General features: G+C 45.3%; 1 protein-coding gene across 1 annotated transcript in view; it reads left to right on the plus strand.

Annotated features, from left to right (window-relative positions):
• The first annotated feature begins 2,123 nt into the window (after positions 1-2,123).
• Positions 2,124-14,650, plus strand: part of CHRNA6 (cholinergic receptor nicotinic alpha 6 subunit) — a 28,295-nt gene continuing 15,768 nt past the window's right edge. Inside the window, exons 1-2 of the mRNA XM_006276967.2 lie at positions 2,124-2,555; positions 11,139-11,278. Of these exons, the coding sequence (XP_006277029.1) occupies positions 2,477-2,555; positions 11,139-11,278 (219 nt within the window). The 5' untranslated portion in view covers positions 2,124-2,476. The remainder of the gene's footprint in view (positions 2,556-11,138; positions 11,279-14,650) is intronic.

Consider the following 14,650-nt stretch of genomic DNA (forward strand, 5'->3'; position numbering starts at 1 on the left):
CCAGCAAGAGTGTTCTAACCATCAGGCCACAAGCTAGACTTTACCAACTTGCTTCTTAAAGCTTGCCACTGCACCTTTTGTTTACTGGTCATTGGCTAAAATAAAGAGCAGTTTCTTCCCAGAGCAAAGGGCCAGCCGAGAACCTAGAGCCCTCCACCAGTCAGAACAGGTATCATCTCACTGAGCCACATACCCTGTAGCTTTAATTCTTCTTCCTGGCCACAAAAATCTCCCTCTCTTAGCTGCTGAGGGGGCCACTGCAAAAGGAGGCCTGATTTATACATGGCCTGATGGTTAGATCACTGCATTACAAAGGCAAAGAGAGCCACAAGCCTCACTCTAATTACTAAGGTTGGTCTAAAACAGGGTTGTTCAACTTCTACGCTGCTGTAACACACCCTGTGGGCTGCATCAGTAATGAGGGGCCTTGCCCCACCCCCCCAGCCTTGTGGACTGTACTGTGATCTTCTCTCACTTTGACCAATTTGTCTGGCCTTGACTACACCACCATAGCCGCTCAAAAAGCATTTTCCCAACTTCCCACTGTGCCATTGCCATCCCCCTTCTGTCTCCCTGTCACCTCTGCATTGGACACAAGCTGCTTCTCCTAATTTTTACACCTGCACAATTAAGTTGCACTGCACCTAGAAGATCTGTTCATTGACCACACTACCAGCCCCTGCCTTCGGATTTTTTGTAGAACAAATAGTTTTGGATAATGGCTTTTTTTAAATGTCCAAATGTTTTATTTTGGATCGATTCAATGCTGAATTGTGTCTCCTGTGCTTCCACTGTACTTTCTTTATGAGAGTTGTAGTTCAGGAACCTTATTCCCCCTCATTAGCCTATGTATTTGGTTCTCAATAAGACTACGTATCCCATGATGCACTACAGCCACAGGACTCCCATGGTGTACCATGGCAGCTCAGGTAGAGTGAAGACTAGCTTGCACCATGGGAGATACAAACATGCTAGGGAGCCTCCCATGAGGAAGAATAGGGGCATAAGGCATGGATGTGTGATACGCATAAACAGGGGCCTACCAAAATGGCAATTGCATGATTTTTGTGGAAACTGTGATTTTAGACGGGCTCTGCAAGAAAGCATGGGCTCCACACTTTTGTCAGGCTCTCTGAAAAAAAACAAAATTGACCCCCCAAAAAGGTCCTCATTGCCACTGTGGCCTGACTGCGCAGCCCGCTGAGGAGGGGTAAAGGCAGAGTGGTGTGCTGGCACAGCAAGATGGCTGCTGCCTCCACCCCTTGCCGCTGATGAGCTGCAAAAGCTGTCATATGGCACCACCCCTCTCCATTGATTGGTGTCAAGGGGTAGGGCCGCATGATGGACAGCCCTTTCAACCAATCAGTGGCAAGGGATGGGGCTGTAAGATGGACAGCCCTTGCAGCCAGTCAGCAGTGAAGATGAGGCCACTGGGGCCCCTCAGCTAATCAGAGGTGCAGGAGGGCCTACCATGCTCAGCCCCTGAAAATGACTGCCAGCCCCAGGATCTGCACACAAAATCAGCTGGTTGTCACCTCAAATTCAATAGACCCCTACCCATAAGACAGAGGCATCTCCTATGGACCCAGATTAATGTCAGACTGACCCAACATAAACATGTTTGATTTGGGAGACTGGATACAAGAAGAATAGATAGTTTTCCTGAGTGAAAACTAAAAAAAAAAAAAAATTGGCAAAATTGAAATTTGCAACAACAAAAAATAATCTATTTTGTACAAACTATATCTTCAGTTGGAAAAAATTTTGAAGGAAAATTTCTGCCCAGCTTTAGTCACCAATTTTGTATCATATCATCTCACATATCACATCACTAAAAGCTGACAAACACTTACAGCCCACAGTGAGGTATGTATTTCACTGTTGAGATTGAGGTTTCTAATCTCGATAAGATGCATTTTGCCCTCTGCAGAAATGTTCCTTCACTACAGAAGCGAAGTTATTTCCTTTGCATGTTTTGCTAGACTTACAAACCACACCGCAGAGCAAAGTGAGCTGTTCCTTTGTGGGCAAACCTTGCACAGTCAGGGGGAGGGCTGGGCTGGGCTGGGCTGGTCTCCTAACTGCTAATGGTTATCCACCCTCTCTGACAGGCAAAGCCGCCCTGCTGTTCTGAAAATCCTCTCTCACTCACGTTCTCTCAATTGCTCCCTCTTGCTGTCTCTATTTCATGCACACACACACACATCACCTGGAAAGTATGCAGGGTAGCTGGAAATGTGCTAAGTCACCTGACACTTTTCATTTGATTCTCTTCTCCGTGCACAGCGTGAGCAATCAGTTCCCCGTAACTGTGGGAGCAACAGTGAACCTTTGTTAAGAATCATCTATCTGTGGATATTGCTTTGCCTCGCTGAACCCATTTTTGATCTGGTTGTCTGATGCATCTTCTTACTTTCTGTTCCTTTGCTTTTCCAAATCCCTCTTTTCAAAAGGGCAGTTTAGTTCTATTTTGACAATGCTTTCTAAGAAGTGTCTGGGATTTCTTTATTCTGGTGTCTATCTGTGGGCGTACATCTTCCTGTTATTGATTAAAGGTAGGTTTCCTTTTATCCTGTCTAAGAGATTGTTTAACCACTTCTTGCCTCTAATTTCTTGGATACAACTTGACTCAAAGTTTTTAACTATTATTTTTTAACTAAAAATAACCTTCATGTGTAAAAGCCTTAATACAATAGACATGTTATTGTTACTAAACTGAATGTAAGGAAAGCTAAAACTATGCTAGTTTTATCTTATATATTCTTCATGTTGGTCTGATGATGGAGCAAGGAAATGCCTCTAGCATCTGGCGAAAAATAAGAGCTATAGTTAGTATCACACCAGAGTTGAAAATAGAAAGGTCAAGGATGTAGTGTTCAGTGCAGGTTTTGCACTAAAATGTTTTAAAGTAAGATATTGCTCGCTGATTTTATTTTTTTTGCTTCAGTTATGTCATACTGTGTTTAAAAAGCATTTAAGCAGTGTTGCAGCACAAGTATCATGGAGTTTCAGAGGGACTTATGCTACTAAGTTACACAGAACAAATTCCTGATTTCCCTTGGGGGTTTCTCTCTACCACATCAGTAGTGGGTCTCGTGGGGACTGAATACATTTCACTTCTAAGTCCACTGATGTGCACCAGACCCAGAAGCTTGCCCATGAACCTGCTTTGAATTCTTCCCCAGCACCTACTCTCAGATCCAGCAGAGACCAAGGGCTCACGTGTAGGCACTGGGGACAAGTCCGGAGCAGCTTCAGATCTGGAGCATGCCAGTTGACTCGGGTAGGTGGGATATGGATGGGGCATGGTCAATGTTCTTCTCCCCAAGAACTACTGCTGTGGATGTGCAATAGATAAGCCCACAGGCATCTCCACTTAGGGTTCCAACAGCTAAAAGTGAGGCACCTTGCCCTGGGTGGGTGATTCAAAGGAACAGGCTTCCCATATAGCTGATGAGGAGAACTGGTTCCACCAGGGGACAATCCTAAGGATCAGAAGCCAAGTGGGAAGCTGCTTAGAACCAGCCAAAAGCAATCATTAAGTACAGGAAGGTGTCTGAACTCCCACATCCCTCTGTACCTAACTCTTGGCTGCTAAGATGCCTCCATCCACTGGGATCCAGTGAACCAAATCCTCTTCTGAAAGCAGGTGTCTACCTGCTGCTGCCCATTTTTTGCCCAACATGTTACTGGTTAGAGACTCACACAGAAAGTGGAGGACCTGGGTTTCAGGCCCTCCTCAGCCTGAAGAGGATTTAAACCCACACCTCCCATTTCCTAGAAGGCTACCCAAGCCACCAGGCTGTAACATAGTTGGGGGAAGCCTCATGTCCCCCTTCTTGGGCTACTGTGCAGCCAAAAATGTAAAAAAAATCATGGGCTTGGAGAGAGAGAGAACAAATGAGATCCTAACTCTGTAGTTTATGATGGCCCATGATTCATTTGGAAGAGATCCCTGTGTCAAGGACTAGGTATGAATTTTTGCACTGGACAAGAAAAAAAAGTAATCCTGGGAGCACAGACCAGCCCTCGGGACTCCTCCTGGTCTCTCTCTCTGTTACTGTCTTGCATTCCTTTCTCCCAGTGGCCCAACTTCATATGCTTTTATGTATCCTGTTCTATATAGTCTGATCACTGGAGACCTCTGTCAGATGGTAAATTATGTGAATTTCAACCCCCTTAGGTTGCTGGTTGTGGTGGTGGGGATAAAGACCCCAGGTTTCTCATTTCCTGAATGGGTGCTGTAACCAATAGGCACTGACCACACTCACCAGATCATTGTAAGGCTGACTGGACCATAGGATCATGCTAAGTCAGAGGGTTATTGGACCGGAAGCCAAGGTCAAAATCAGGTATCAGTCCAATCCAGAATATCAAGCCAAGAATCAAGATGATGTTGTGACCAGGACAAGTAGTTGATTCAGACTGGGAGGTCCAAGACAGAAACAGGTGGGAGGGTCTAGAGCTAGAGGTCACCCATGGAGTCAGGTTTAGGAGTTCCAAGCAGGCCAGTGGCATAGCACGCAAGTCTGTTGCCCAGACAACCTGCTGCTGTTTGGTCTGAGTTTATAAAGTCCCCCGCATCACACCAGGTCATGGGCAACCAGGTCTGAGAGTCATTCAGGGTCTAGGGGAGCAACCAGAAACAGAAGAAGTATGCAGAATCTGACTATTGGTGAACCAGGAAGTCTAGCTAATTGATCTAGGAGGTCCTGCAACACATCATTAATAAAGCGCTAGAATGTTTTGGGGGCATTGGTGATCCCAAAAGACATAACTAAACATTCAAAGTGTCCGAACTATGTCCAGCATATGCTTTTCTGTTCATCGCCAGCTCTGATCTGCACCAGGTTGTAGGCTCCCTGGAGGTCAAGTTTAATCAATATGCAGGCAGTTTTGAGACTGTCAAGCAGCTCTGGGATGAGAGGCAGGGGTTACTGGTTATGAATGGTAACCTGGTTCAGGGGCCAGTAATCAACACAGAGGCAGAGACTTTCATCCTTCTTCTTGACAAAGAGGACAGGGGCTCCAGAAAGTAAGGTGAATCTTTATATGAATCCCCAGGCCAGGTTATGGAGGCTGGAAAGTTCAGGTTCTGAATAACATAATTACACCCTGATGAGATCTTTGGTCCGAATTACAGGTCAATTGGGCAGTCATAGTCTTCATGTTGTGGGAGAATTTCCATATTTCTCTTCTCAAATACATTAATGAATGTTTTATATTTCTGGGAAAGGCTGAGTTTGGCTTCTGGAAGCAGCATCCATTGGAGGCAATCATAGTTGGGACCCCAGCTTGAATCCCAGGGTGTGCTGCCACCCTAGGCTTCCAGTAGTACTGGTGACAGGGGCTGGAATTTTGGCAGATCTAGGCTTTCCACCTGACTACATGGTCATGGTAGGTGAGCCAGGGGAACCCCAAGATGAAGAGGTAGTACAGGGTATGGATCATCCCAAAGCACAGCATCTCCCAGTACCTACAGAAGTTCATTTTCTAGAGTGGTAGTTTCCCACTCCATGAGTCCAGATGTCAGAGAGGAGCCACCTATGGTTTCAGTTGTCTCAGGCTTGGCCTTTCGCCTCAGCTGCCCAAGGATCTGGGATGTGGATAGATAACAGCAGCTGAGGGCTTTGTATGTTGCATTAGTGAGAGGAGCTTGAGGTGGCTCATTCCTCTGGCTCCATCTCTTAGGACAACTGGTAAGCCCCAGGGCCCTACAATAAAGGCACAGCTCCAGCTGCTGGTGTCACTCTTGTTCTTCAGGCATAAGGTGCCAGTGACTCTCAACCAATTGCCTTGGCTCAAGAGTACTTGCAGTAGGAAATGGCCCATAGAAAGTCAGGGAGGCCTTCTTCTCCTCCTTCTACTCCTTGAGATGGCTGTCAATCCCGATTACCAAATCTACAAATGCATGAAACCCTGGGGGCAGTTCCTTTTGAGCAAGCTCATCCTTTATCTCCTGCTGCAGCCTCCACTAGAACTGATAGCGCTTTGGTCCATTGAATGTCCACTGTGTGACAGCAGAAAAGGGAGCCATATATGACAGGAGAGCCCTTTCCCTGGAGCAGATTTCATCCGACAGTCTCTGCCATCTAGGCTCAGTGGGGGGGTCATCTAACAAGATAGAAAACTCCCTGAGAAATGCTTCTCTGTCCTGTAGAACAGAACTATTGTGCTCCAGCAGCAGTGAAGCCCAGTTCAGGACATCTCCCGTTAGGAGGCTAGTAACCAAGCTCACCTTCACTGGGTCCCAGGTAGGCTCCAGCTTAAACTAAGAAGAGGAGGCAGAATTGCATGAGGAACCCCCCAAAGCACTGCTGGTTGCCACTGTATCTCTTGCATAGGGGGAAGGATGTGCACGGTTCCCTGGAATGAGCCAGTAGCACAGCAGCTCACTACAGAGTTGGCAGATCTCGTCACAGCAGTGCTGGCTGACCTCATGCTGGTATGCAGCCTGTGATTGAAGGGACTGGTTCTCTGTCAGCAACTGCCGCACCCAGGCCTCCGGGACATGATAGGCAGAGGCCAGCTGATCTAATCTGACCTGCGGTTCTCCCCAAGTGGCAGTCATTGAGGCAGTCAGGTCCGGGGCCCTGGCAAGGAAAGAGACTCCATGCCATTCTCCCTTCACTGAATGCAGTCCAGGCAATTTATTGCACCAGGTCATGGGGTGGCCAGCTCTGGGAGTCACTCAGGGTCTGAGGGAACAACCAGGAACAGAAGGACATGAGTGTTCGGGAGCTGGGAGCCATACAGAACAGCAGGGTGGGGGGAGGGGACACAGCATCCTGAGATGCTGGAGGGCTAAAAATATAGATGGTTTATCTCTGGGAAGTGGCCACATATTCAGGGAAGATGAGCTGGATCACACAGATCAGAAATAAACCTGCTTTGGAGTGGCATAATTTAAAGATTCCTGAAGGGTGCTTAAAACTAGTTTACACATCTTACTGTATAGACAATCCAGGGGTTAAGAGCTCCCTGAGCTGCCTAAAATTAATATGTAACAAGGCCCTTAATAATTATCAGGAGTCTATATTTGTGAAACACTACCCTGGAGTTCCTCTGTATCAATATCCTCTTGCTGTGGCATAACTCAAAGGAAAATATGTTACCTTGTTTTATAACTGAACCAATTTTTAAAAAATGAGTGAAAACATGGGAGCTGAGAAAACCCCAAATGTTTGCCTGGGTCAAAAAATTACTTCAGTTTACAGATGCAGGGCATCAGCCATTGAAAACCCATTAGGTATATTTGTCTGGAATATTTCAAGCAAATTGTCATGTTCTTGGGCCCATTCCACTCTCTGCTCCTCTTTAAATCTCGGAATCCTTGCCTGGTGAGTGTGGGTTTTTTCCTCTTCGTCTGCAGCAAATGTCAGAGTGTTGGGAAACGTGGGCTTAGCCCAAGAGTCTTTGTGCAGACTCTCTCTGCCCCACAGACAGTACACAGAAAGCTTAGCTCCCTGATACAATGGGATAGGTGATGAAAAGGAGAGCTGTGTGCATTCATTTTGTCACGGCCACAATAAAGAACAGGCAAACATCAAGGACATGCAACAAAATATTAAGAATGCTAATTTCTTCCACCCCCCCCCCCCCCACACTCCCCGCCATTCCTAATTGCCAATATTTTAAATACTTACACTGTCTGCGAAACTCCAGGCCACTTCCTTTTCACCTTTGAGGGAGAAACGTCATTTTAATAGTTGTACGAAACCATGGGCTCATGACATGATGTTACTTCTTTAAATCAAGGTTGAGCATCTTTCTAAAACTGCTCAGTCACAGCCCATTGGGCAGGATGGCAGAAACTCAAGGTGAAATTCTAGTCTGAGCTCTACCAAGGGTTAGACTAGAGGATCATGAATATCCCTTCTGTCCCTAAAAATCTCCACAATCTGGGAGGTGGATAGCAGGTACATCACTGAAACAAATATGTTAGGATCTGAACAGTGGCATGCCCCCTACCAGTTGCTTTAGTATACCCACATGGGTAAAATTTGTCTTTGTTTAGACAATTTACATCTCTGGCTACCAAATACAGCCTTGTCAGTTTGGATTTGCTCAATGTGAAGAGCAAATCCTAAAACTTTTTGTTATGAAACATGCCATCTTGGAGTGTTAGAGTAATCACTTGAAATATCCTTTCATCCAAGCAGGATACTTTCCCATTCATGTGCCTGAATACCTGCAGGATCTAAAGTTTCACTTTAAAACAAAAATAAAATGGTCTGTAGCCCTAAGAGATGCCAAGATCATTCTGAGAATGAGAATTGAGCATAACTGATTCAGAACTGCTTTCCTGAGCCATGCCTCTAGTGCCTCTGCTGCAACTCAGAGCTTTTCCAAGCTGCAGCAGAGTGAACAATAGATAAAATCTTGGCAATTCTGGCTGCTGCTGTTGAGATGCCTGTGGACAGCTGGGAAATTGACTAAAATTATTTTTGCTTCTCTCTGCAAGTGTTTGTGAAAGCTCTAAGTAGCTTTATATAGAAATATGTATTATATACATAAAGTAGCACTAGCGACTCTAACTGCATATTAGCAGTGTATGGGAGATGGAGGAAACAATGGAGGAGGAAGACTGGACAAAGGATTTTTGATGTATGAATTTTGCATCTTAAAAGGCAGTTTCATTCAAATTAAAACATTTCTGGGGAATCAGTTGGTTTTCATAATTTTATTACCAAATCAAGATTTGTTTAGACCTTTTCATTCTGTTCTCATTATGCTGGAATGTTTGATAATGTCAAAACATTTCAACTTTATCATCTTGATTCATTTTAATATTGCATGAAAGGGAGACACAGTATATTTAATATTTTAGACCATATTGTTCATCATTTGGTCTTGCCCCTTTGCTCAGGGTCAGACCAATGAACATTTCTGGAGTCAGGAAGCAATTTTACCCCATAAACAGATTGGTACAGACTGTGGGGTTTTTTGCCTTCCTCTGTAGTTCTGGGACATGACCCTCTTCCTTGGATCTCTAAAGGGTATTTTAACAACCATTGCAGCAGCAGGACTTTGGCCTCCCTGGTTCCCCTGCTTTACTTGTGGCAGATTAGGGTATTATGTTTTGTGGTTGTATTGGAGTTGACTGTGTAGTTTTGCTAATAAATTAGAAAATGGATTTGTATAACATAGTTTGGATAGGGATGATTCTGTCTCAGGTAGGGGGCTGGACTAGATGATCTCTGGAGATCCCTTCTGTTGGCTTAGAAACAGTATTTAAAGGCCTGTTGTTTTGGAATTGGCTTATAGGTATAGATATATGCATTTTAAGGGTTCAAGATGGGCAGCAGGGGTTAATTGATTAGTAAGAGCATGGGCTTCACACACAGAGCTCCATATAGCCCTGAAAGCAGACGGACTGTCTAGCCCAACAAGGCCAACGGATGGACACAGCCTGAGAATTGAGGGGGGCATGCCAAAACACGAGATCACAGCCTTCAAGGCAAACAGGTTGTCTAGCACAACAAGGACACACAGCCTGGGAACTAAAGAAGTATGTACCATACTGTCCCATAACACAAGATAAGTGACACCAGCTACAAGGCCCCAGAGCAGCAGGGGGGCTGAGTCCCAGTTTTGGGGGAACAGACCAAATTAGGAGAAGGCCCGGAAGGCTATGTGGACGCGTGACCACAGACAGACAACCAACCTTATGTCATCAAGGGGGAAGGAGACTACAAAAGCAGAGCCTTGAGATTAACAAAGGGTCCCTTCCTTTGTCCCGTCCTTCCCTGTCCCTCCTTCTCTTCCTTAAGAGGGGTTCCCATCCCCATCCCTGTCCCCTGGGAAGGGTCCCTGAAGCCACCATGGACTGAGGGTATTCCAGCAGTCTGTCTCATGCATCCCACTGGAGGGGGGCTGCGGGCCTTGGCATCCCACCTCTAAACTGCTGAGACCTAAGAGAGAGAGCCTCAGAGTGGAGCCTGCATCCTGACCAGATGTACCTTGACCCTGATGACAGCCCTAGAATTGGTAGATATAGAATTGTTAGATTGTTTGTATTGTTGCTTTTTTGTTATCGCTCTGTACCAATAAATTCACCTATTATCAACTGGCAGGTGTTGTGGTCAGTCTGAGAGTTGTGCCCGCCCGAAACAGAGGAATAAGGGCTGGGTTCCTAAAATCCAGTGTCAACACTTTCCATCCCTACTTCTCTATGACACTATTATGATTGAAACCAAATGTTAGATAGCCCTAAGCCATTTTGTGGGGATGGGATTTTCAATCTATGGGAAATTTTGTAATTTGGGGTTTGCTTTCTGATTCAGCATGCAAAAATTCAAGATGTCAGAATTTCCTGTAGAAGAGAAATTACCTTGCTTGACAAACTGAAGTTTAAAAAAAAGAATAATAGTTCCCAGCATCAATACAGGCATAGATTTTGGTGCCAGAAGATATCATTATGATTATTGACTCTAACTTGCTGCAAAGAGAAGCCACAGAATTTCATTCAGTATTCCATACATCAAGCCCACAACTTCTGAGTTACTGCATGTATTTTAGAAAAATACCCAATTTTGATTAAAAAGTCAAATGATGCCTAATCTAACTAGATAAGTTGTTCCAATAATTTAATTACCTTCTCTGCTAAAAATGTGCAAGTTATTTCTATTCAGGATTTGTCTAGACTTCGTGTCTACCCACTGGATCATTTGCCCATTAGATTAATAAGCCCTCTTCTCTCAAAAAAAAAGTGTTCACAGCAGTCATGGTTCCCCATAAGTGTGCATTCGCTAGTGGAGACCGAGCTGGGGATCTACTGAAAATCAGGCCTGGTATAGAATCATAGAAAAGTGGGGCCCGAAGGGATGTTAGGACATCACCTAGTCCAACCTCTGCTCAAGGCAGAACATCTCTACCTAAACAAGTGTTTATCTAACTTATTCTTCAAAACTCCAGAAATAACCCTCAAAGCGCAACTACCAGGCATAACATGACACCAAAAGGATTGAAAACACCCTTTAGCTTACCATAAGTAAAGAAGGAAGATGAGGGCACCATTTACGTCCTGCCACTGCAAAGAAAGCAAGCAGCTTGTTAAAATATGCCCAAGAGATCCAAGGACACTATCCAACATTTTTCCTTCCTCTTTAACTCCTTGTTCTTTTTTGTCCATTCAGGTTGCTCATTGTGTGAATCAGAAGAACGATTATTCCATAAACTCTTTTTCCATTACAACCATTTCATCAGACCAGTGGAAAATGTGTCTGATCCTGTAACAGTGCATTTTGAAGTGGCAATTACACAGCTTGCAAATGTGGTAAGATTAATTACCCAACCCTGGTAATATGTGTAGATGCAGATTTTTAGGGAAAAACACCAGCTCACTTGCATGCACATGATTTGCATACACCGTTGCTACAGGTGCAAGTGTAATCATAGTGGTTACACATGCAAATACTAGGGCTATTACTGTGAGATATGTGAATGTGTTGAATTTGCACATATGAATCTAAAGTCAGTTCTGTTGAATCTGCTAATGCCAATGCAGTATAGTTTTACTTTATGTTTCCAATATATTCTGTGCCTGACAGTCTGGCAGCACTCTTCCTCACATTTGTGGTTGGTGTTGTTTATTTACGAATTCCTTGGACAAACATAACAGTTACCACAATTCTCTCATGCATATGAGTGCCCTAACTATTGTACTATAGTATCACGCTCCTTGAGCGCTCTTTCCCTGGCCCCACAAATTTTACATTCCTTCTGTACAATGGAACAGCTTCTGAGCTTAGCTGCTTAGGAGAGGGATAGGATACCCACTCCAAGCCCAGGCTAGTCTATTGCCTTATGGTGTAGGTGCTCCTCTGGGAAGTGGAAGATATGAGTTTAAGTCCTCACAGGCTGAGGAAGGAACTAAAAAACCTAGGGGTTTCTCTTTCTGGTATTGTATAGAAGGTAGCTGTTGTTACGACCACCCCCATCTTTTTAAAAGGAAAGCAGTGAATCATAGAAAATTAGGGTTGGAAAGGACCTCAGGAAGTCTAGTCCAACCCCCTGCTCAAAGCAGGACCAGCCCCAACTACATCATTCCAACCAGCGCTTTGTTGAGCCAGGCCTTAAAAACCTCCAAGGATGGACATTCCCCTACCTCTCTAGGTAACCTGTTCCAGTGCTTCACCACCTTCCTAGTGAGAAAGCTTTTCCTAATATGCAACCTAAACTTCCCTTGCTGCAACTCAAAACCATTGCTCCTTGTTCTGTCATCTGCCACCACTAAAAACAGTCTACCTTCATCCTCTTTGTAACCAACTTTCAGGTAGTTGATGGCTGTTATTAAATCCCTCCTCAGTCTTCTCTTGATAGGTAGGTTGAACATATACTCCTGTCGACATGCTGTTGATACTATCAGGGGCACTACCTCTCCGACTAAGAAGACAGAAGGCAACTCTTGGCCTTGCTCAGCATGCCCAACAAAACCAGGAACACCTGCTTCCTGAAATCTTGGAGCAACCAGTACATAAGCATCAAAAGTTAAGAAACTCATTTAGACAGGAGGTGCGGGTACTATTGCAATAGTGTGGGGGTGGGAACAGTGCCCTATGGGCACTTGAATGACACCACAAAAAGTAGGATGAGACTGATTCTTGTCTCATGTGCTTCATAAGCAACCAAACACCGTATCTAAACAGGTACACACTTCCCCGCAATTTATGGATTAAACTAAACAGGATTTGCTCTGGAGCTGGACATTTTAATGCTACATTTTATAAGATTGGCTTAAAGGACAGTCCAATACGTGAGTGTGGTGATGCATCACAGACTGCTGACCTCCTCCTCATTAGTGCAGCATACCCGCACACTCAGGATGAGGACCTGGCAAGCATCAACAATAAAGCAGTTGTGTGGCTCCACCATATTAATGATGTGTAAAGGGGGAAATGAAGTATATGAGAGAAAAAGAAGTTTTCTCTTCTCCAGATTAAATAAGCCCAGTTCCCTCAGCCACTCTTCATAAGTCATGTGCCCCAGCCTCCTAGCCATTTTTGTTGCCCTGCACTGGACTCTCTCTAACTTCTCCACATCCTTTCTATAGTGGTGGGCCCAAAACTGGACACAGTACTCCAAGTTTGGCCTTACCAGTGCAGAATAGAGGGGAATAATTATTTCCCTTGATCTACTGGCAATGCTTATATTAATGTAGCCCAGTATGCTGTTAGATTTCTTGGCTAGGGACAGACATTCAAAAAGCCTGAGCCTGAATTGATTCAATCTTTGCAGATTAGTCTAACCTGGCTAGGCTAAACTGGTTTGCAACTGTACAGACATTCCCTCTGGGCTGAAGAAATGCAGGCACATGCGTGCAGTGGCTCAGGCTGGAAGCCGGGGAACTGCTAAAGCAGCCCTTCCTTCCCTTTCACAGTGCTGAGCTGGGGGGGGCTGGCCAGGCCCCAGCAGGATGATCTGATTAGGGAGGGTTTCTCCCCCCACCTTGCTGCTCCTGACCAGCCAGGGAGTCAGCAGAGAGTTGATAACACAGTGTTTAACACCCCATCAAGAAAACAAAAGCCTCTCTCATTAGTTCAAGCTCCTCTTAAACAACTTTTTCCAAGGAAAGAATGGAGGGATGTTACCAGCTACCTGTTGATTAGCTCCAGAAAGCCCTAAGCAGATACTGTCCTGTCTGCCTTTATCCTGTCTGCCTTACACTGACACCTCTTGGCATTAGCTAGCATACCACATGCTGGCTATGGTCTATGCTATGGGGAAGGGAAGCGGGGGAATCCCTGCTTGAGTAAGGAGTGGTGAGGGGGTGCAGCACAGAAAAGTCAGGCAGACACTGCTGTGCCTGCTGTCTGTGCCGGACTCTCCAGCAGAGATTCTCACCCAGGGCTGCAAAGTGTCTGGGATGCTGGGGGACTCTGATGTAAGTTAAACCAGGAAAGGTTCTGGAACAGACATTACATAAACCAGTTTGACCCAAATCCTAAATTGGATACTACATTCAACCAGGTTTATCTCAAACTGGTTTTAGCCATTCTCAAACTGGTTTATGTGCACTGAATGTCTGTTCTGTTACAGGTTTAAACCACTTTCTGATCACTTAGACCGGTTTTTGTGTAATGTCTGTCCCTAGCCCTTGGCAACAAGGGTACACTGTTGACTCATATCTAGCTTATTCTCCACTATAATCTCCAGGTCCTTTTCTGAGGAGCTGCTGCTTAGCCAGTTGGTCCCAAGCCTGCAGTGGTGCATGGGATTCTTTCATCCCAAGTGCAGGACCTTGCACTTGCCCTTGTTGAACCTCATGCAATTTCTTTTGCTGTAGATGCTCACTGTGACAGGGGGCCTCCTGGGGCCGAGCTCTTCCTGGCCCGCCCGCCTGTCACCATGACAGGGAGGCCTACTCAAGGCCGAGCTCTTCGTGGCCCGCCCACCTGTCTCTGGGCAACCGCCCGCTTATCTCGCCCGCCATGCCTTTGATGATAATTAGTTCAATTAAGATGTTAATTAAGCGAGAGGCTACTCATTGTAATGCCCCAATGCCAGGGGCGCTCTGCGGCTCCGACCTCCCCTAATACCGCAGCCCAAGTCTCGCAGATGGCATCATGGTGTTCATCTCTTCCGGCCCCCACACTGGGCCCCAGAATCTCCTAAACAGGACCCCTCTATGATCCCTTCTGATCAGGCG

The sequence above is a fragment of the Alligator mississippiensis genome, chromosome 3 (assembly GCF_030867095.1).
Source record: "Alligator mississippiensis isolate rAllMis1 chromosome 3, rAllMis1, whole genome shotgun sequence".
Lineage (NCBI taxonomy): Eukaryota > Metazoa > Chordata > Crocodylia > Alligatoridae > Alligator > Alligator mississippiensis.